Source organism: Lathamus discolor, chromosome 2, assembly GCF_037157495.1.
Source record: "Lathamus discolor isolate bLatDis1 chromosome 2, bLatDis1.hap1, whole genome shotgun sequence".
Taxonomy (NCBI): Eukaryota; Metazoa; Chordata; class Aves; order Psittaciformes; family Psittacidae; genus Lathamus; species Lathamus discolor.
Genome location: NC_088885.1, coordinates 17,462,918 through 17,485,595, shown reverse-complemented (window position 1 = coordinate 17,485,595; position 22,678 = coordinate 17,462,918). Strand labels below are relative to the sequence as shown.

At 41.5% G+C, this 22,678-nt stretch overlaps 1 protein-coding gene across 3 annotated transcripts in view; it reads right to left on the bottom strand.

Moving 5' to 3' along the window:
* CREB5 (cAMP responsive element binding protein 5) overlaps positions 1-22,678 on the bottom strand; it is a 254,107-nt gene that overhangs the window by 61,012 nt on the left and 170,417 nt on the right. For all 3 annotated transcript variants that reach the window (XM_065665956.1, XM_065665957.1, XM_065665958.1), the window contains 2 exons: positions 7,124-7,250; positions 4,841-4,951 (listed from right to left, as the gene is read on the bottom strand). In XM_065665956.1, the coding sequence (XP_065522028.1) occupies positions 4,841-4,951; positions 7,124-7,250 (238 nt within the window). The remainder of the gene's footprint in view (positions 1-4,840; positions 4,952-7,123; positions 7,251-22,678) is intronic.

Below are 22,678 nucleotides of genomic sequence, written 5' to 3'. Positions count from 1 at the left end.
AAAGGCAAGATGAGCAATTGCTGTTGAAAGCTCTGCCGAAATGCAACATTTTTCCTTCTGCTCAGTAGTCCAGAATCATGCAAAGAAAAACCTTCTGGCCCTGAAGCAATGTATGTTGTTCTGCTAAAGCGACTCATTTCTCAGCCAGCTTGATAGGAAGACATGGACTTCAAACCTTTTTACTATATTAACAAATTATCTTCAGTCATGAAGTGTTAAACAGCTAAATCTAGAGCTTCAGTGGCTCTGACCCTGACTTGACTGCCTATGCTAGCCTCCTGCCCGAAAACAGTATGGAAACCTCGCAGACCTGGGCCCAAAGAGGGATGTCCTTCCCAAGTCCACCAGCTGTCCCAGGATAACACTGCTCTTGGGACAGTGCTCTTGTATCTGCACCCAAGGGTTACTGCAACAGCTGAGCCAAGTACCAAACTGGGATGGAGGGCAAGAGCTTACTCCAGCCATTTCTTGCTTTGCAGCAGTCACACCATCACAGCTCATAGGCATGGAAACACACGTTATTTGTAAAACAAGAAGGAACAGAAGACTCCATCCAAACACAGACCCCAACCTGTATCTGAGGAAAGCCATCCACCTTTGCAGCCAAGGCTTTCCCACTTGGCTGACGTGCTGTATTTCTGGACAAAGCAAGCACTGCGTGTCTGACAGACATACGAAATGCACCCAGGTCCCTGAAACCAAGCCTGACTTTCCTCTGTGATGGAGAGCTGGGCAATGCCTGGACTGGGATTTTCACAGCCACCAGTAGGTTCTGCACCCTTAAGTCTCATTAAGTCAAACAAAAATTAGTGCTGACGACAAATGGCTAACTGCAATTTCTACCACATCTCTCCTCCTCCCCCAAAGCTGTCCAGCATTATTAGGTAAATTACAAGGTTCAGTTAATATCGATATTTAACCATTATAAATAGCAACATGGTCATTACTGGCCTGTTTGCTTTTCTGGCTATGTTTTCACTGTTACATCTGATAGACACTTTCAGATTAATTTGCTTATTATTACTGTTCAACCTAGTAATTCATACTAGGCAAACCCAATATCCCACAACCCTACACAGTTCTGATATGGAAATAATTTATTTCTTTTTTAAAGCGCTGTACAGATTCTGTCAGGAAGACAGGCACAGCCAAGCCACACATATTACATTTTAGTTAAATTTCATAAAATTACATATCCAGCAAGGGGTGGATGGAGACGGTAGAAGAAAAAAATAACAGGTCAAATTGAAAACTGTATATTTAAGCTCAATTATTTTCATCACCTGCCTGCCTTTTATACCTCCTTTCAGAGCTCGTAAATCTCTAAAGGTAAAGATCAATGCCCTGCAAAATTGAGATAAAGAGGCATCAGCTCCACTGAAAAGAACTGCTGTGACACAGCCTTCCAGTGGTTCAGTGCATGCTATTTATCTTTCACTCTGGTATTGCACTTCCAAGTTATAAAACCTGCAATACTCTAAAACTTCAAAACCAAACTGTAAGTAAGCAGTATATTAAGGCAAAGGCATCACCACCAATTCCAAGTTCATAATATTCTCAGCCTACTGAACCACGTTAATATGCTACACATGCTATTCTGCATATTTTTACCATGTACACTTAGAGCTATATGTTTCCTCCACTTTTTAATGCAATATATTTTAATACAAAATCAATGTGTGTTTTTGGTGGGCAGCATAAAGGTTTTATCCACTCAGCTCTGGATCTAAGAAGAAAGCAGTATTGATTTAGATGTTCACTCATTCATTTACTAGGACAGTTTTAAAGCAGTAAGTGATAACCTGACTGGGAGGCACACTGTGAGAGAAACTGAGACTGTTGTGATAAATTAAATCGGTTCTGGGATGTCATCTACAATACTTTAATATTTGAAGGAACAGCCTTCTGAAAAAAACTAAACCAGGAAACCAGCACCTTGGCTTTCTATAAATGCCAGGTAATACGAACATAGATAAATAAATTGATTATTATCGAAACATAATATGAATGAATCACATATCCTATTTGTGTCTGTAGATGTGCTTATACATCAGACAATGTATGTACTTATCAGAGTGGCTTTCATTTCCTGCTACAAAGTGATTATGAACCAGTCAAGGGTGTGAAATATTTTGCCATCTATCTACTTTCTCTAAAAACCCTAGTATCAGACAGTATCCATACTGGTATCATTTATTCGTATTTATTTTATAGAAGCAAATGAAGTTACACATGTCAACAAACAGCATTATGACTGCTGTGTGCCAAATCATGCTTGCATTGCTCGGGTACATACTTCCATGAGGCCACAAGGATTTGGTCTCACATCTGGGTCTCACATCTAGAGGAGACTGTTCTGCACTCATTCATGTAGGCACAAAGAAAATGCTGATCCATCTGTCATGGATTTGGGCAGGTGATGAAACAGGCCCAAAGTCCCCCAAACTTCTTTAGTTACCGCAGTCATTAGCTGAAGGAAGCTTAGATGACTTTGTCTAGTGCCTAACACGTATATTCTTCGGAGAGTAGGGACAGCCAAACAGAATCTAAGCGGTGCTGGATGCACCAGCAGTAATAGCATTAGCAGAATCTGGGGAAATCTGAAATTCCTTCCTAAGGCAGGATGCAATCCGGTTAGAGTTACTAAGCACCCTTGTTTTCAAATTTATAAAAAAACATTGCCAGAGTATGAATGAAGCAAAGTGATATAGTTAATGATAAGAAAAAACATGCCTATAATAGAGATAATTCAGATTTAAAATTCATGAATTTATGTGTAAGAAATAATTTTGCTCTGAATATTTCCTACATTTTTTCCACTTTGTGCTCATGCTGAGTATTGTTAATAGATTTGTATTCCTCAAAGAGGTAGCTAAACAGAGAAGCTTTTTACATTACATGCATGCTTAAACAAAGTACAAAAGTAGCATATAGAATGCTAAAAACCACTCTGCATTTGAAAACGAGGAAAGGTCCTGGAGCTCTGAATAATGCCTCTTACTCTTAAAGAGTTAATGTATGTAGAATTTTTCTGGAAGAGCGGCAGAAAGCCCCTGAGAAGCAAAGGTGCTGCTTGTTCACCATACTGCATTCTGGAACTGATTGCCATTTCTGTTTGAAAGGACTGTGCCTTCGTACATTAGGTTTAGGGACAAACCCTGCTTATCCAGATTAAAAAGTAATTTGTATTAATGTACAGTTTCAGCTATTAAAGCATGGAATTCTCACCATATGCATCAATAATTTAATCTTGTTCTTAAGTAGCCTCACACTTCCAGTAAAAAAAAAAAAAGGCAGGGAGCGCAGGGGGGAGAGCAAACTACAGAACCTTTAGTCCCCAAAACAGATGCCAGTTTTAGATTTATTCAGCCAAGGAGTATTTAGCTTGGCTCAGCTATGCTTACGTTGAAAAAACACTTGCCTATTCCAAAAAGTTTTTAACAAGCTCTGCTGCAGATGCTGTTGCCATTTGGCATGTCACCGTCACTGTGTGGTACAGCAGAGAGAGAACTCTTGACCACAGGTTTTCCTTGGCAGGGGGAGACTGTTTTTGGCTATTGCTCTTCTTCTGGCCAACTGGCTGCATGTTTACGGAGTGTGGTTTTAGACGGGGTGTTAACAGAGGTTGGGTTAACAGCCTAACCCATACCAACAGTGAGGCAAAGGCATGACCTATCCAATCTAAGAAAACAGACAGAATAAGCTTGTATATGTTGTTGCTCTTAACCCAGAGTCTCCTGCATGCACTATACCTATAGACAATAAGATGTTTTTCTTTGCCTCAGGATAGATGATAACAACTTTAAAAGCTGTACCAGTCATGCAAAGTAGAAATATATAAAAACATGTGGTTGCTTAATCTTTGTCGGCTTGATTTCATTCTCGCACTCATGACAATTTTACCTTGGCAAAATGCCACTGAAAGAAGTTCAGTGAAGTTACTCCTGTTTTCCACTATGATGAGGTATCTTGAGAGGATAAAAAGCCTACAGAGTTAAACTGCAAACTTCTGTCCTCGTGTTTCCACTAGCTAGGAATTTGCAATTCTGAAAATGAAAAAGCCTAAGTGTTTTGACATTGATGAACTCAGTTCCAGTGATATTAGTGCCAAATACCTCCATCAGAGTGCATCTAAAACTGGGGAAAATTTACAAATGCCCACTTGTAGCTTAGTTTACCTACATTAATACTATACGAGTACATATGCCTGAGAAGTCTCGAACTAGTAAGACATACAATAACTTTAAAAAACACTATGACATTTGACTCATATAAATAAATTACTTTTGTCCAAATTCTGACTCTTTTTTTTTTTTGATGGTGACACTTTTCTTGCACTTGAGCACAAGAAAATATCCCAGTTTTGTACACATTGTTGGTCTGCATTTCTAGCACGGCCGTTACTCTGACACACCATGCACCTATCTGGAAAAAACAAATACTCTGTGTACTCTCTCCACATCAGACACTTTTTACTTCACTCTTCATTAACTGACAATTTTCTTTAAGCCAAGTTATGGAGCACGGGCATCATCAGAGAACCAGCCAGACCATTTACTTAAATTCCACTAATCTGCACCAAAATCCTATTTAACACAGTACAGATCAGATAGCCAAACCTGTACTCCAGTTCCCTCCCACCGAGAGTACTAGGACTAGGAACATCTTGAAATTTCATAGACATAGTTCAATTTACTGCAGTGTATTAAAAAAAGAGTATAACATATGACTAAGAATGAAGTAAGCAGTGTCTGGCTACATCCCCCACTGTCTGGGTAACCAGTACGCAAGAGCAATACAAGAAAAGCATTTTATTATTATTATTGTTTTCCTTTTTTACCATTTTGGCTTCTGAATGCATTGGGGGGACTTGAGGTGAAGCACATGGATTATTGAGGTTCGGCCCCTGCATCCCCATGATGTTGGAGTTCATTGACATTTGTCGCTCCATCTTTTAAAAGAAAAAGAAAGAAAAAAAAAAAAAAGAAGGTTTGAAAACATCTGGAGACATTTGCAAGAATTTATGCTCAGTTTCTATTTAAATGGACTCAGCTTTATTTCTTCAAGTCATGACTGGAAAAATAACAATCTGTGCCGCGAATTGCATGTGTGTATGCACGCAGGAGTGTGTTTCATCAGAATCGACCCTGAAAACTCACAGCCAATTACAAAGAAAAAGGTTCTTTACTAAACAAATGTAGCAGCCACCCAGGTTTGCACTTTTTTGTAATGATTTTCTCCCTTTCAGTATAACAACAGTCAGAGTTAAGTGGTTTTAAAAGCATCACTTGTATAAAGTTGCAGCTTCCCCTGTCAGTGTAGCTCAGCTTATCTTGTTAAAAACATAAATAAAAATCTACAATGTCGGGTATATGAAAAACAAGTTGGCTTTTTTTTTTAACTCACTTGGACTGCTCAGCTGAGAAGAGGTTTCCATGTGTCTTGTAAGGGAAGCTTTCATGTACTGCTGAGATAGCAAAAACCAAAGCAGAGCTCCTCTTGGCTATTCAGAGTCCTTTCTGCAAGCCCTTTCTGCAATTTCACTAGGCTGGGAGGGAGGGATGCAATTTTCAAACAAAACCTAATGGTAGTAAGGCCTGGATAAAATAATTTCCTGGTGTATCTGCCCTGAAAAGAGGCAAGCCCTGTTACACTGCTAGTCATTGGCAGGGGTAATAAGTAGGGTTATGGCGCTCTTTTCAACCAGAGCTGAGCATCTTGCCTTGCTTTGGACCAGTCCCCTGCACCTTTGGCTCACAGAAGGAAGAAGCTTTTGAATCTTCCTGAGGCCTTCCAAGTAGGGAAACTATTTTTTGTGCCCTTTGGTGAGGTCTTGGCTTCCACCCTCCACGATCCCAGCAAGAAGAGGTGATGGGTGATGGGCCTGGGAGAGAGGACAATATCCTACTGCCTGCTGATAGGGAGGAGCTGCCTCTGCCGGGGCCCCTCACCCTCTCCATGGGGCAGGAGCAGCTCCCGCTGCCATCTCTGCAGCCCTTTCAGGAAGGCTTTGGGGCAGGAGCTGCAGCTGGGGCAGCCAGCACTGATAGTGTCTGTTTTGCTTCTGTGTTCATGTCTCAGGGGCTCTCAGCTGGAGCACACCTGCTTGTCTGCACTCAGACCTGCCCAAAGGTCTCTCCAGCAGCAACCCGAAGCCCCTGAGCTTACACTGAAGCAGGATGTTTGCTCCATTTCAGGTTCCTTAGGAATCATGCCAGAAAAAAACTCCCACAGTGACATGTCTTGTATTTTTTCTGTTGAACTTCCTGGTCGATATTCCAGGAAAGCCTTATTGACAAGTTACTAATTACTTGACATTAATGACTGCTCAAATAGCAGCCAAACCTGAATCTATGCAGCCCTCTGGAGTTTTTCCCTTGCTCCAGCAAAGCCAGAACAAGCAGTGCTTTCCTCCCTCCAATAGTCAATCACACTCAGGTTTGTCTTCCAGACTGATCATCATGGAATGAAACAGAAACTTCTCCTGTCAGAGTCTCCTCTTCTCTGTGCCATCCTTACTCATCTCCACCCCAACCTGCCCAAATGTATTATATTATTGTTAAACTCATTTAAGAATTTGAAGCTACAATTGCAAAGCACCCCTTTGTCTCCCAGAAGATGGGAAATATTCCCATCTCTGTAGAGATGAGTGGAAGGTGAGCAGTGATCATGACCCAATTCTAATTAAGTGCAATTACCAGGCCAGAAAAGTAAGCCACATTTCTTTCTTGCTAGCTGGTTATCTTCACAAACAAGAGGATTACTTAGAGTTCATTGGCATAATTCCTGTACATGGCTTTTCCAGTTTTGTCTGACTTGAGAAAAATCTTTTTGTTCCAGCACAGACATACTGATCTCACCTACATGACCAAGTGTGAGAACCAGAAATTGTAGTCTCATGTAAACTGTTTCTAATCACTCTCACACTAATTAACATGCCATTAACTACAACAGACTCTTGTGTAAGATGAAGCAGTGAAATAGGTCCAGCTTCCTTAACTCGTCACACTTTGATTTCTTCAGAAAATCCTGCAGACTTTCACCTCTGCATAGGCTGAATTGTGCAAAAAAACCAACTCCCCTTGCTTTCCCCCCCAAAAAAACCCCAAACCAAAATACTTACAGGCATGAGTACAGCAGAAGATCCAGGCATGGTAGGGTTGGGCAGGGTGCCAGGCATAGAGGCAGGCATAGGCTGTCTTTGTCGGTTGTGTAGGTGCAGTAGTGAAGACAGAGAACCTGGGACAGGCCTAGAAGAAAAGGAAAGAAAGCTGTCATAGGCTGCAGAGACCAAACAAGCCCTACCGTGCCAGCCATTGCTAGGCACAGGCAACTCTGGACAAGCAGGCACAAATAATCCAATCCAGCATTTGTCCTCTCCTGCATAAATCAGTAGAACAGAAAGTTTTCAAGAAGCAGATGAATCACCTTCCCTCTACTATTTATCTACTATTACCAGTATAGCTCATCCAACTGAACATGAATGTAAAGCTAACAACCAGTCTCAGTCTACACACCTCTGTATTTTACAGTGGCTCATGAAAGATTTCTACAGACAAAGCAGGAAAATTTCCAGGCATTCCACATTAGTGCACTGCCGTAAATTCAGTCCTCAGGAATAAAAGTATCTGGACGATGGACTGCAAACTATGACAGAAAGTTAAACACTCTTAAACTAATTTTGAGGTTTTATCACCTGTAAATAAACTACTCTAAAATTAGTATTTCATCTTGCGCTTGATATTGTCTCCTGCACAGCTCTACCAAGCTTTTGTTCCACAGTAAGTTAGCTGTTACCAGGGCACAGAAAATGGTGAAAAAAAGGAAAGAAAATTAGCAAAATTACATTCAGATTAAGTAGCTTGTAAAGGCAAAAAGTGCAGACTATAAAAAGGCAGAATGAGTTATTTTGGCATAAGGAGTTCAAAAGATTTAGAAGGATTTTTCTAAGTACAGCATGGGGAAAAGAGTGCATGTGAGAAAGCAGGCCCACTCACAAAGAATCATCATAAAATTAATGGATTAAACAAAGCTGGGACTGCTTTTTGAAAACAGCTTTTAAGAATGTGGTCTTGGGAGTAGTTAATCAGTTTTGAAGAAGGTACGAGTTGCTTGAAATTTGTGATAAATGTAACTTGCTACCTTTTCAAACAGCACGAAAAAAAAGAAAGCTTTCATATATAGTACCTCAACATTGCTAGTATAAGTTAGTACATTAAATTCTCACAGAGCAGGTTGCTCTGCAGTATAGCATGTGGTTTACACTGTTCATTAGGCAGGAGAGGTATGAGAAGGATGGGAGAGAAGGAGGTATAGTCCATGAGCTTGAAGGGCCTCTGCAGCAGGGAGCATGGAAAGAGTCTCAAGATGTTTGGAGCCTCTAAACATCAGGGCTGATTATCAGCCTTGGCAGAAGCATCCTTTGTTTCAGTGATGAATCCATAGCTAGCCAAAAAGCTTCAAAATCAGGCTGGGCTGGTCAGCGAAGCAGAGTCATAACCACAGAGCTGTGAGGAGAAAGACAGTCACTTCTCCCACTTGGTCTGAACCATATCACACCCAATCATAGAATCGTAGAATAGTTAGGGTTGGAAAGGACCTTAAGATCATCTGGTTCCAACCCCCCTGCCATGGGCAGGGACACCTCACACTAAACCATGTCACCCGAGACTCTGTCCAACCTGGCCTTGAACACCGCCAGGGATGGAGCACTCACAACTTTCCTGGGCAACCCATTCCAGTGCTTCACCACCCTAACAGGAAAGAACTTCCTCCTTATATCCAATCTAAACTTCCCATTTCAGTTTTAACCCCTTACCCCTTGTCCTATCACTACAGTCCCTAATGAAGAGTCCCTTCCCAGCGTCCCTATAGGCCCCCTTCAGGTACTGGAAGGCTGCTATGAGGTCTCCATGCAGCCTCCTCTTCTCCAGGTTGAACTGCCCCAACTTCCTCAGCCTGTCTTCATATGGGAGGTGCTCCAGTCCCCTGATCATCCTCGTAGCCCTCCTCTGGACTTGTCCCAACAGTTCCATGTCCTTTTTATGTTGAGGACACCAGAACCGCACACAATACTCCAAGTGAGGTCTCACAAGAGCAGAGTAGAGGGGCAGGATCACCTCCTTCAACCTGCTGGTCACGCTCCTTTTGATGCAGCCCAGGATACAGCTGGCTTTCTGGGCTGTGAGCGCACACTGAAGCCGGCTCATGTTCATTTTCTAATCAACCAGCACCCCCAAGTCCTTCTCCGCAGGGCTGCTCTGAATCTCTTCTCTGCCCAAACTGTAGCTGTGCCTGGGATTGCTCTGACCCAGGTGTAGCACCTTGCACTTGGCATGGCTGAACTTCATAAGACTGGCATCAGCCCACCTCACAAGCATGTGAAGGTCCCTCTGGATGGCTCTATTGATAGGGCTTTATTTCTTGCCCCTCCAATTTCAAGTGATTCTGTCAATCATGGATACATACACCCCTTCTCTAACTTTAGCTGTCACTTTCATTTATCTAACAACAAGCAAAAAGGCTGAAGACCTTGAACGACAGGATTCACAGAGATCCCTTATGGAGAACATCACATCCAGGCTCCCAGAGCAGAGGTGCCTGTCTTATGGCAGCACCAGCTTCTTCTGACCTACAAATCTCATTCTCTTCTGCCCAGGGCTCAAACCATCTAATTATCTCTTCCCTAAAACTCCCCAGTATTTTCCATCATTGGACTGTCAGTTTTCCAACCCTCCTCTCTTTAAGCCCGTTCTCCCCTGAAAAACATTTCTGTCCCAACAAATGCCACCTTGAAGCCCTTGCTCTGCCTACTCCCTTGTGCCCAGACACCTCTGCTCCTCCCACCCAGCTGCCCTCAGCTGCCCTCTCTTCAGCAGCTGCGCATTACTGAACCCATCCTTTTGTCTTGGCTCTACATGAAGAGAAGCACCCTGTGTCTTGAAGGATGCTTTAAAAATATTCCCAGACACATACAGTACTTATTCAGAAGAGGGGAAAAAAACCCCAAAACAACAACAAATGTATCTCAGATACAGAAAAGAATCTCTTCCCATGCTTCCCTGGTTAACCGCTGATGGAGGAATATGATGTGCTTTACATTTTCATACCTCCCCAAAGAAACTCAAGAAATTACTCCCAAATACAGGGTGTAACCCTGTGAGCGGGTGCAAGAAGCACTGTGAGGGAGCATGAATCAGCTTCTGGGAAAGGGGACTCTACGGTCAGCTCAGCACAAGGCTAAGCCTGGGGAGCTGTGGAATAGATGTAGTGCAGGAAAACCGGGCTCAGAAAACCTACTTAAAGTACAGAGCCCCTGACCCATCCTACTCTCCACATAAAACACAGCTGCTCCATGTATCAGCACTCATTCACACAAGACAACTGACGAATCATTAGGACAGGGTCAAAATAGCACAAAAAGGCAATTCAGTGATCCTTTGACAAGAAAAATGTGAGAAGATACCAGTTTGAATGTGAGAAGAATGATCTCAGTTTGGTTTCCAGAGGCTGTGGTGACCCCCACAAGCACAGTTCACCTCCCACCAGCCCATCTTCACTACAACTACAGCCTGGCAGAGCAGTAGACAACAAGCTCAAACAGGTCGTCTCTATCTTGTACTTTGAAGTCCACAAAACAGCTGCCAAATTAAAGGTTGAGACCAGCACAGTGGGGCGGCTGTGGAGCAGAACAAAGTGTGCTGTATCCCCTGCCAGGGATGTACCCTGGGTTTCCTCCCAGGAGAACAGGCAGTGAGGAGTGGACAAGAATGGAGAAAGTGCTGGTGCACCCTCCTGCCTGTCCCGGGACCAGAGTGAGGTGTGCACCCTCCCGCACAGTGGAGCTCTGGAGCCCTCTGGGTCCACCAGCTTAGCCACAGCCTATAGGAACGGTGCTGGCTAACAGAGGCAATGCATTCAGTAAAAACATCGCTTGAGTTTTCAGTGGGACCAAAGTAAAACAAGTGCTGTGACACACCCCCACCCCCTAAATTCATTCTGAGACTGTCCCACGTACAGACCCTTTGTACAAGTCACCAGTTTCATAATAAGCTTAGGTGTTAGGCTGTTTGACAGAAACTTATTTTGGCCTGACCTATGCAATTTGTGCAAGTGATTCTCAAGGGACTGCACGGTTTGAGTTTTGCTTATATGTTCCAGAGCCAAAAAAATTCCCAAAATTGCTTTAATGAGTTTGGGAATACGGGACTTGGGCAAAAGGGAATTATTGGTATTTATTAAAAAGGTAAAGAAGCTTCTTTGCTGTCCCCAGTTTCACCTTTAATACTGTGCTTTGCTTTAGGGGTCTGCATGTGCTTTACACTTAGCTAGAGGAAAAAAATCCTCAGTACTTCAGGTATTTTTTCTTGCTACACTCCTGCTAACCTGTTCCCAAGTGTGTTTTTGCAGGGAGATGCAGAACAGTCAGAGAAGCCTTGTGCTTCCAGGTTGACCCTCTTTGTTGAAAAGTCTGCACCACTCCTGCCACCAATAAAAGTGCTACATAATGCACACCAGATTCCACTCCCCATGGGGAAACTGATATTGGCCAGTACTCATGGATACTTCTATTGCTTCCATATTGAATACAGGTCATCAATCAGCATGTGCTCATGCACACTCACTTGCACAGAGCTCAGGGAATGCGTATAGCACAGAACCAAACAGGCTGAGATACGCAATTTGTCTAAGACGTTTCTTCTTCTTCCAAAGACAACACAATCTCTTTTGTTGTTGCTTTCTATCCTGCAGCAAAGACAGTCAGTGAGAGTTTGTAATTGTTATTTTTAATGTTGGACATGTCAACTCTGCTCCTCTCTTTGTAAATGCTGAGAAGGTGCTGCCTGCAGCCTGTCAGTCAATATTGCTGACTGAGCGATTTTCATTTCTTGGCACCTGTGTTGCTAAATAAATAGGATTGTTGGGCAAACAGCCCACAAATAAAGGACAGATAAGATAGAGAACTGGCAAGGGCTCAACCTCACTGAAAATCTGACCATCCATATTTTTCCCAAATATTAGAATTTTCACTGTGTTCCAGCAGAACCTTGCTGTTGCACATAATGGGGTCACAGTCAGCATTTGTACACTCTTTGGTCCTATGTGGCCTGGATGAATAGCGCTATGGTAGCTTAGTAAAACACCACGTTAGACAAGCTGTTGCAACTGACCACGTTGGCTCCTCTCCCTCCCTATGACACTGTGAGTCATCCTCACTAACATTTAAACAGATGGGCGGTACCCCACTAAGCCATGGTGACTCGATCATGTTCCATCATATGACTCTACCCAATCAAAGATAACTCCACTAATGTAATCAAATATCTACGCTACATACTTTGCTATGTGCCTTCTTGATTAATACCAAATATTCTGTCTGCTATGATGCAACACCTATCTGACCTAGTTTTCTAGATTTGTCTGATGACTAAACACTGCATTCGCCTATTAAAAGACCCGCCTTCCCTTAACTTGTAGTCTTCAAGGACAATTTCTGCACATGGCAATTTGTTGTTGAGGTCTCAGGAGATTAGGATCATGTTGGCCCAGACCATCCAGGGCTATGTGCAAGAAGGACTGAAGCTATTTAAAGTATCACTGCAGTATGTTTTCTATTACGGTAAAGCACTCACGGTCAGTGGGTTTTACCATGACCTCTTTCCTGCTCCTTTCTCTCCTGCATATAGCATTCATGCAAGGTCAGCAGGAATATCTACACCACAACCCAGTTAATTCTACTTCAGTTAGCTCTGGTGTGGAAAAAGTAAATCCATAAGTAAATGGAGCTGCACTGGAGCAAAGGGACTCATCTCTTGACTTTCTCTGGCCTCCAGACCCAGCCAGTGCACACTGGAGCAGCTCACAGGTGGCTGGTTGTGCCATGGCAATTTGCCATGTTGGGTCAGCACTTGCTCAGGGATTTCTGCACCACACTCCAGTTATGCAATACAGACTTGCCCAGGCTTTCATCCTTTTTATATATATGTATGTATATACACATATATATATGTATATGCATTTATTATAACAGTGCCCAGAAGTCTTGGTTTAAAAACTGGGTGAGGTCCTGCCCCAAAAAGCTTATAGACCAAGGACAAAACGAGGAAGAGCGAGTGAAAGCAACAGGGAGACACGGGTGAGTAAGGCAGCAATGATACCATTATGATCAATGTAGTGAGGAGCAATCACTGCGTACCAGCAGCATGGATCTTTTCAAGATATGTCAGCATGTGCATGTGGTTTGGGTGACTGACAGGCTGAAGCAACCAAGGAGCCTACCCTGCTGAAAATGAGCCTCTGAATGTCTCATGGACAGCCAGGTATTTTTGCAATTAAACTTTTAACCGCTAAAAAGTAAGTTCACAGGAGCACATGGTGCTACATGCCAGCTGCAAATCTCTTCCATAGCAGCTGCTGAGGGCAGAGCACCTGACCCAAGTGCTGTCCTTGGCCTTCATGATTTGAAAAATTCAGAGGGCAAAGATGTGGAGGGGATGTTTTAACCTGAGGAAAGTGCACTGACTGCAGGGGTTGCCTCACTTACTGCTGACCTGCTGTTGTTTAACCCACAGTGCCATTATTTAAGCCTATCAATCCAACTATAGCTTTCTTCATTTGTGGCCCATTATTTGAGCTGTTCCCTCCACCCCACAAAAGTAGGGCAGTTCTGTCTAGTTTCAATTCACTCATTTGTCATTCAGAGGAGGAAAGAGAAAAACAAACACAAAGGAAAGTAACAACAAAGCACTGGGCAAGTACTCCGAATACCTCACATAGTTGCAGGGACCTCACCTGACCTGCGTATCCCATGTTTAACAACGTTTTAATCACCGCATCACCAAAGAGCCAAGCTTTCCAAGAAGTGGGAGGTTTGTGTCGCCAGGTTTTTCAGGGAGCCAAACCATATTCAGGGGAAAAGAAAACTGGCACCTAAAATTAATGGCTCTCTGCCAACCCAGTAAAGATCCTTGTTTGTATTTCTCAGACAATTCAGACATCTGCATGATATGGGTAGATTATTATTATCAGTAGCAGACATTTATACTGTGGTGGTGCCCAAAGGTCCCAGTCAGGACTGGGACCCCATTGAGCCTGGCACTGTACAAACACAGATAAGAGACAATTCTTACACAGTGTGTTTACAATGTAGAGACACAAAACAGATGAAAAGTAGAAGACAGAGATAGAACATACAAGCAAATAAACACGCTAAGGAATTGGAGACAATTCAGTGGTGCTCCTCTGGTTGCTTTTTTGTTTCTTCTTATGTTTTCTATTTAACTTGTATGCTCAGAATGACAGGATTGAGGAAGTTTGCAAGAGGAAGGGAGTAACTAAGATTGAGACGCAGGAAGGGCAATACTCCAGAGAGGGAAAATTGTGGCTCATAACTCAGAGGATTTGGTGAGCATCCAGACAAAGCTATGGTTTCTGTAGAGGTTTTTAAACAGAGTGTACATGTATTTTCACATATGTGTTTCCTTAAGGTATTTTCCCAGTGTCGGACAAGAAGAGATTTCAGCCTGGGAAAGAGAAACTAGCGGATGGTAAAGACACTGGCAAAGTGAAAGTGATGCTTGACATTGTAATGAGCAACTGAAGGACTGAGATAAGATAAGGCTAAACTGCGAAAAGTCTTAAAGACAAGAAGCTTGATTCAGAAGTGAAGGGAAAGCTCATGTAAGTGTTTGCGGAGAGCTGGCACAATTAAGATAACAAGCTATTCACTGGCACAGAGGTAGAATTCAGCAACAAGCATCACAAAAGGAGCAAGATGCAGCATACAGATATGAAATGATACAGACGAAGTCAAAAGCATGCAAAGAGATGTTACTTCTCAATTCACATACCCTTGATGTCAAGTGAGAAGCTGTTCACTGGGAAAAAAAAGCAACTCCACAGAGATGCATTCTTGTTCACTTGCATAAAGTCACAGGGACAGAACATGTAACTGAAGAAAAAGAGTAAGGAGAAAAGAAAAAAAAGGACAGGGGATTGTTGCATGTACAGTAAAACACTACAAACCTGTGGAAAAATGGCCACAAATTTTGTACGGAATTTTGTAATTTTCACCCAAGCTTGTAGGAGAAAAACCCTGCAAATCATCAGCCCCAGTGCAGTAATATATTTAGTGGAACAAACTCTATTTTAGTCAATGATAAATCTTTCCTTTAGAAACTCCGATTGTGCTAATGCCACCTATATTTCCTGAACACATGTTTAAGGAACCTCTGCAAATTCAGCATAAGTACCAGGACCAGCAGGTCCTTGGAAGCCTCACAGAACCCATTAACATTTGCCTTTTGGCTCTTACAGGTCTTAAAAACTGCTGGTTTCAATCTTCCCCTCCCTCTAAATATTTCACTGGGTCTTATTGCATGACCCATTACAAGAAAAATAAGAAATGCTAGAATGGTTTCTTAGACTATAACCTCCTCAGAGAAGTTTACATTCAGCACAGTGTTATGCACACAGCTGGAACCCACAAATGATACGTGGAGGATAATGGTGTAGTTAAAGCAAAACAAGGAAACACTGCGAAAAGCAGGTTCAAGGGAATATAAAGAACTAGCTCATTTAAAAACACATTCTTGTAATGAAATCTAAAAAGTGGGATAAAACAAAAAAAAAATGCAGGATAAACATGATTTGATCATAAAAGCAAGCAACGATGTCAAGCTGATTCCACTGTCAACATGGTCTCTCAGCTCAGACAGGACTAATCTTAATTCTTCAGGAAAATAAATGATTTTTCGTCACTGCAAATGAAGGTGTATCAGTTTTCATTGAAGAAAAAAGCTACCAATAATACACAACATACCAATGGCAGCTGACTTAAAACCAGGAATAATAACAGCAATAAAGTTTACACAAATGCTTTCTGACATGTTCATTCTTTTTAAGGCTCAGGCTTAAGACTCCAGCCTAGCAAGCAAATTCAAAAAAACCTGAAAATTTAAGGCTCACTGAAGAAAAACGTCAACAGATTAAACAGCTGGAAAGAAACCTAACCCCAGCATTCAGATAAAAGTGACAACTGAACACCAAGTAACTTCTGCAAGGTTTGTGCTATCTAAAGGTACTCATTGGCTCAAGTGACTCCATTGACAAGCAAACACTACTGCATCACAAATGGCTTTTATTTGACCTTCATAACTTTGCATCTGAAGAGAATGGCAGGTTGCAAAAAAAATGGAGAAAAATCCCTTTTTACTCTTAAAGGGCTATGAGCATATTTGGAGAGATCTCTGTGAGCACTCATGACCAACAGACCCCTGTACTGGAAACATGGTAAAGCAAATATCTCAAAACTCTCTATTTACCCTTATATTTGTGCCAGTGCAATTTAGTAGAAATAATAAGATAAAAGAGCTTTGTAAACCTGGCTTTATAGTAAAAATGAAAAAAAAAAAATCTTTTTGAAGTGATTTATTTTTCCTTTTTTTTTTTTTTGTTCTTTTTTTTTTTTTTTAAACTTCCCAAACAAAGCAGAAGTTTGTCTCTGAAAATAAGACGGTGAATTACAGCAAAGTCATGAAAACAAAGAACCAACAGTTTCTCCAGTGCAGGCTTGTTACCATGAGCTAATAATTCCAGACTTTAAGCAAGCTGAGCCTCTTTTTTAATAACTGCATGCCTCTAGGCAAAGTATTTCTACTAAAAATTATTGAGGCATGGAACAAGGCAAGGTGTGTGAGCTAATGTTGGATTGTTCAGTTACTAAACCAACTCCTATAGCAATGAGCCTGCTCTGAACTGACAGATTATTTCTCTGTATACACTTGTATAAACACACTGCTTAAGGTCGAAATCTGTGTAAGCTTTCTTTTCAATTAAAATGTCAAAGATGACAGCACATGTTTTCACTGTCCTCCACAGGATGATGGATGCCGCAGCAGCAGTTTCATGCCCCTGTGTTTCAGGGAAGTTTGCCTGCCTGGGTGTCTAAGAAAGATGTGCTTGCTGATCTCCTGTGCCTGCAGGCGGACAGGGCTGCTATGGAGACTTTATGCTTTGGGTAGCTTAATATCTCTCGACTTTTTCTTCTTCAACGTCTCCCCGTGTGCCCCCACATCCGATGCTGTAAAAGTTAAAGCGGGAAGGTTGTTGTGCCCAAAGGGGTTGGGAAATGGGTCCTGAATTAAAACACTGGCTTATTGCTTAAGTGACAGGCCAGGCTGGTTTTTGTTCATGGCCAATTCATTTCAGGCACCTAACTTCGGTCCCCACAGAAACGTAGTGGCAACAGAAAGACATAGTGCACCCCAAAAGGTGCTTCCAGCATTTTTATTCTTTTTTTAAGGGATTAATCTGAATCTTTATATTTCTTCAGCTCCATGAAAATTAATAGGCTTGTAATAAATTTTCATCAGTCTACAACTTGTACAAAGCCAAAGACAGTGCCTTCAATGGTTGCTGGGTCTCCAGACCATGTGTCAATACAACACATAGCACACATAGCCATAATACTATGGTTGGTCCTAGAGCATCAATTTGGTCACAATTTTACTACAAAAAAGACTGACTAGTGAAAACAGGCTCAGTGAGAGAAAAACACTCCAGCATCTGCCATTGGCAAATTCTATCTCTTTGATGCTGACAACACAACCGTGCTCTATACACTATGTAAAGCAGAGTCTGCCCACAGTCACTTGTGAGGAAAACTAATAGGTATATACATGTGACATGATTCAGTTACTGAGATTTCAATTCTACCCTCAACACCAAAAATACAGTAAAAGTAACACATAACGTAAAAACCTTTAAGAAATAAATTATATAAGAAAACACATACATGATTTCTTAAACAAAATAGCAAATGAGTAAAATAGAAAATTAGAAGCTTGGAAGCGTATCAGATGACAGAGTATTACGAAAAGTATCAGCGGCAGACCAAAATCCAGCCCTTTAACAAAATCCTTTAACAAAACTACCACAAAAGATACTCTACTTTTTAACGCTCATTGTTTCCCTAGCACTTGTGCCATCAGCACATGGTTCTGCATTGCCAAGCTCTCTCTACAGCCCGGAGAAAAGTTAGCACTAGAGCATGGCCCACCACAGTCACAGCCCCAAACGTGCTCAGTGTCTCAAAGCTTGTGGTTTTTTTAGTGGGTGGCAATGGGGAGGAGGGAGAAGAGTACATACACGAAGGTATACTCTCAATTATCTGTTTAGCAAGTCACCTCCAGGTATAAAAATATCTTAGAGCTGCCAAATAGCTATATATCTTCAGTGACCTCTTCCCACCCCCAACTCACTTCACTGATTCCTGTCAAATTTTCATAAAGATCAAAATGAATATTTGCCATTTCCTGGGAGGAACCTTTGTACGCACTTCATCTCTTAAACATGCTAAAAATCCCAACTGACAGCTGTATTAGTACAAATGATGAGAAGCACAGGGAAGGGGTGAATCTCAAGGCAGAAAGAACAAAGTAACGGAGAACTGCTGCAGCTGTACTTCAACAGAAATTAGCTCCAAGCCAGCGTTGTCCGCTCTCATTATTTAAAGAGCTCATGTTGCCTTCTCTGCCTGCATCTCAATGGGATTCACCACTGACTGAGAGCATCAGTCGAACAAACGGTAATCCCAAACTCATCTATCGCATTTTTTACATAACTAAGGGAAATTTCACTGAAGCGTGGAAATCATGTTAGCTGCTATTTGCTAATAAAGTCCCCCAGAACAGTCCCCCCGAACAGCGTGCACCAGAAATGCCCCACAACAATGACAGAAGTACTACAGGTAGCAGCTGCTGGAGATTTCATTGATGCCAACACAGGCCAGCAAAGGTTTCCAGCAGTCTGCAAAGGGAAGTGATAGCTAGTAAAAAGCCACTGACCGCTCATGTGCAGCCACAGATACATGGGAAAATTTCTTTCCCCATGCAGGCATGCCCACTAAGAGAGACAGCAAAAAAGAGCAGGCATTGAAAAAAGGTTATTTTATTCTTCCAACAAAGTGTACATTGTCGTCGCAATTTCCAGTCACTATCCATGCCCACTCCTTCCCTTTTAAGTACTGGTTTGAGCATGAACCTGCAGCTAATTTTGAGGTTGGACTTCATTTGTTTTCACATCAATGCAATTAATTTCCACTGGAAAATGCATCTCAGGCATTCAGTCAAAATAGGCCTAAAATAATTCTGAAAAGCTCATCTGTCTCCAATCTATATAATGTTTTAAAAATTGGATGCATGCCCTGCAATAACATTGCACTTCACAAAGCTTAAAGCTCTAAACTTGAGGGTATCAGTTACATTGAAACTGTAGTAAATTAAAACATCCAGTTTCTGGTTTGCATTGATTTATAAATATCGGGAAAACTACTATTGCAGTCATTACCACTTTGGTGCTCCAAGTTGAATTTTCAACAGTTCAGGGTTATTTTCATTCCTATTGTGGCTACAGTAGCCTTTCAAGTCATAGATCAAATTCCCAGATAACATGTAAATCTTAAATCTTAGTTTTAAAAATATGCATCCAATACTAATAACAAAAAGCAGGAAGCCTATGTGGCCAGTAATGTCAGATACCAAGCACATTTTGTTAGACTCTACAGCTTAAAGCAGAAAGGATACTTACTATTATAAAATGTTTTATATAGAAACAAGTGGAAATGGGATTTTACTGGGAACTTGCTGTTTTCTTTTGAATCATTATTTCAAATGAGAGGATCAGAAGCATATTCAAAACTTCTCTCCTAGAGAGCTTGCACATTAGGCTACCTGGTGACCTTCAAACTGTGCTTGTTTATGAGCAAAATATCACTAAGGAAATATAAAACTGAAAAATCAAGAGAGCTCACGAGCTGTAACTCAGTTAACACAATAATTTGAGAAAACAATAAAAAAAGCATGAACACATCAACAGCAATAGGGCCAATTCTCAATGGTATAGAGCACACAGCTTTGCCAAAGACAATGGATTTAAACCAACTGGGAATCTCACTCATACGCACACATGCACGCACACTCCATAAACACACAGTATATAACATGCATTACATCTAGCTGTAATATAAGCTTTGACAGTGATCTATGTCTTATGCTTCAAAAGAAAACAAAAAGGCCACCTTACACCTTGCCATCTGTGAACTACTACTGAGGATTTTCTCCTGACCCCTGGTGGTGATTAGCTTATGAAGGAAGCAGAAGGGTCACCATAATATTACAGCATTTCTTCTGAAGGCACTGGCTAGATTCTACCCTTGTTGCCCTTGATACTATCACTGAAGCTTGTATGCTGATCTGCAACCCAGCTTTCCACTATTCTTTGCATTCATCATATTTGCCTTGTGCAGCATGTACAGTGCGGTTGAGAAACACAAGAGGTTGATCCTACTGGTCATGATGTCCTTGCCATTGAAGTTCACACGAGTTCTGTTAATGCAGTCACTTAGAACAGAATCACAGAATCAGACCCATAAAAATGTGTGACACCTATGAAGATATTTTCCTAAATTTTATCCTGAAATGCTTACTGATGCATGTTACTGATTCACTACATTGCAGTAAGGAAAAAAAAAAGGAAAAACTTGTACATCTTTACCTTCCAATTTGTACTGATGTTTCTAGTTTAGTGTTTCTCAGCTGTTTGGGGTTTTTTGGTTTTGGGTTGGTTTTTTTTTTTTCTTGTCTTGAGAGACATGTTTCCTTAAAGAGGAAACATTCCCCCAAACCAGAACTTTGTGTTGAAGATTAAGACATCCACTGTACCAGTTTAAAGTAAAGGGCTTATTAGTCAGTAGGCAGTCATATAAAAACTCAGGTCACCCTGTCAGCTTCCAAGAGTCTGCAGTATGAACTAACACATTGTTAATTTATTTCTTTTTAATTATTTATTTCATGTCTTCAGCATGAACTGTAAGTGTTCATGCATACCCCATGAATAGTTTTGGTTTGCATTGTTTCTTTTTTCCTCCACTTTCCTCTTGAGAACCACCACTGAAACAGTGGCTTAGCAAGAAAGCTGTCATGCCAGGGGAAGAAATATAGCAGCATTTTGATCAATGGAGTCAAAAACTGAATTAGGTGAATTTTGGAACTCTGAGAGTATTGGATAGCTTAAAGATTTTGCACCTCACAGTTTTCAGCATTAGAATTCAGCAAGGAGGAGTCATTTTTGCAAAGAGCAGCTTAAAAAAACCCAGGCCAACCAGGCTACAAAGGTCTTTCTAGCTGCATTTGCATCGTCGAAGTAATGCCACTCATCTAGAGACGGCCCAAGTCTCCTGTAGACACACAGGTCTGAAAACAGCCCTTCCAGGAACACGAAAGTCATTTCAACATGCACTGACTGCCCAATGATGCGAATACCAACCTGCAAAGTACCACTTTTCAGTGATGTGCCACTACAGCCATTGGAATCAACTGCAGCATTTGTATTAAGAGTTTCCAGATTTAAACTGTGGGAACGGGTACCCTGGAGTTGTCAGTGGAAGGCCTCTGACAGTGTAATTTGTTTCTCCTGCTGGCCTGACAAAGCCAGAGCATGCTGACGTTCAAGAAACATTAGTTAGTTTTGTTTTGTTTTTCTTTCTTTTTTTCTTTTTCTTCAACTGTTTTCTTGGAGCTATTGGGAGGGCAGAGGAAAGGACTGTCAGCTTAGGAAGGGGAAGAGGCTGAAGAGGGAGAATGAAGACATGCCCTCTTCTCGATGTCTCCTATAAGATAAAGTGTTTGTCACTCACTTTACTGAGACACACTGGCACAGTGCAGGTGAATATGCGAAAAACATGTTAACTTTACCTAAACAATGAAGTGGCAGCTCCACTCTGTTTCAAACTGAGCTCCACTCAAACATCAGATCTGTTTGATTTGCTCTACAGGGAACCAGACATTTAACTGGTCTGGTTAAAATATCTCAACAATCACATAAATGGGCCTGGTCAAAGCCTGTTGCATCACCTGCATTTATTTTTTACTGTTAATATTTAGCAATGGAAGAAAGATACAGATCTGTGTTCTACACACTTGCCATCTCCAACAGTATGATCTCAGCTCAGAGAGCAGCAGGAATTTGCACAGCAGTGAGTATGGCCGATTTCCAGGGGTCGGAAGCCATGGCTTACTCACTCCACTCTGTGTTTTGTGTTGTTGTTCTGTTTCTTTTTTTTTTTTTAATAGGAAAGGCAAACGTGATGAACATTAAGAATAGAGGCAAAATCAGATTGCAGGTCAGCATGGTTTGTATTTCTCCCCCTGGTCTCTCTATTGCATGGAGCACAGATTTAGCCCTCGTATCAGCCTACCAGATAACAAGTTCTTAAAATGGCTCATACATAAAATTTGATGAGAAACCGAGTGTTTAGGAGTAATGATTCAGATGTATACCTTTTAGACCAACATGGAAATCTGCCTTTATCTCTTTCTCTATAGCAACAAACCATCTGAATCAACATCACACCTCATATAGACCTGGCCCAGTCTATGTGGTATATGCAACAAAGGTAATATCTGGCTTAAGAGGAAAAGATGCAGCAGTATATATGCAAGACACTTTGTATTTGGCAGACACATGCAACCAGCTGTTTGTTCTTTAGCTTGTGGGCTATACATCTACTGGGACACCCCCTCCCATCTAAACCTTGCTTAGCTCCTGGTCTTATTTCCACTGCAGATTTATCCCTAAAGCCATGGACAAGCATAGTGTTTGGGGTTTAAAGTTAAGTGTC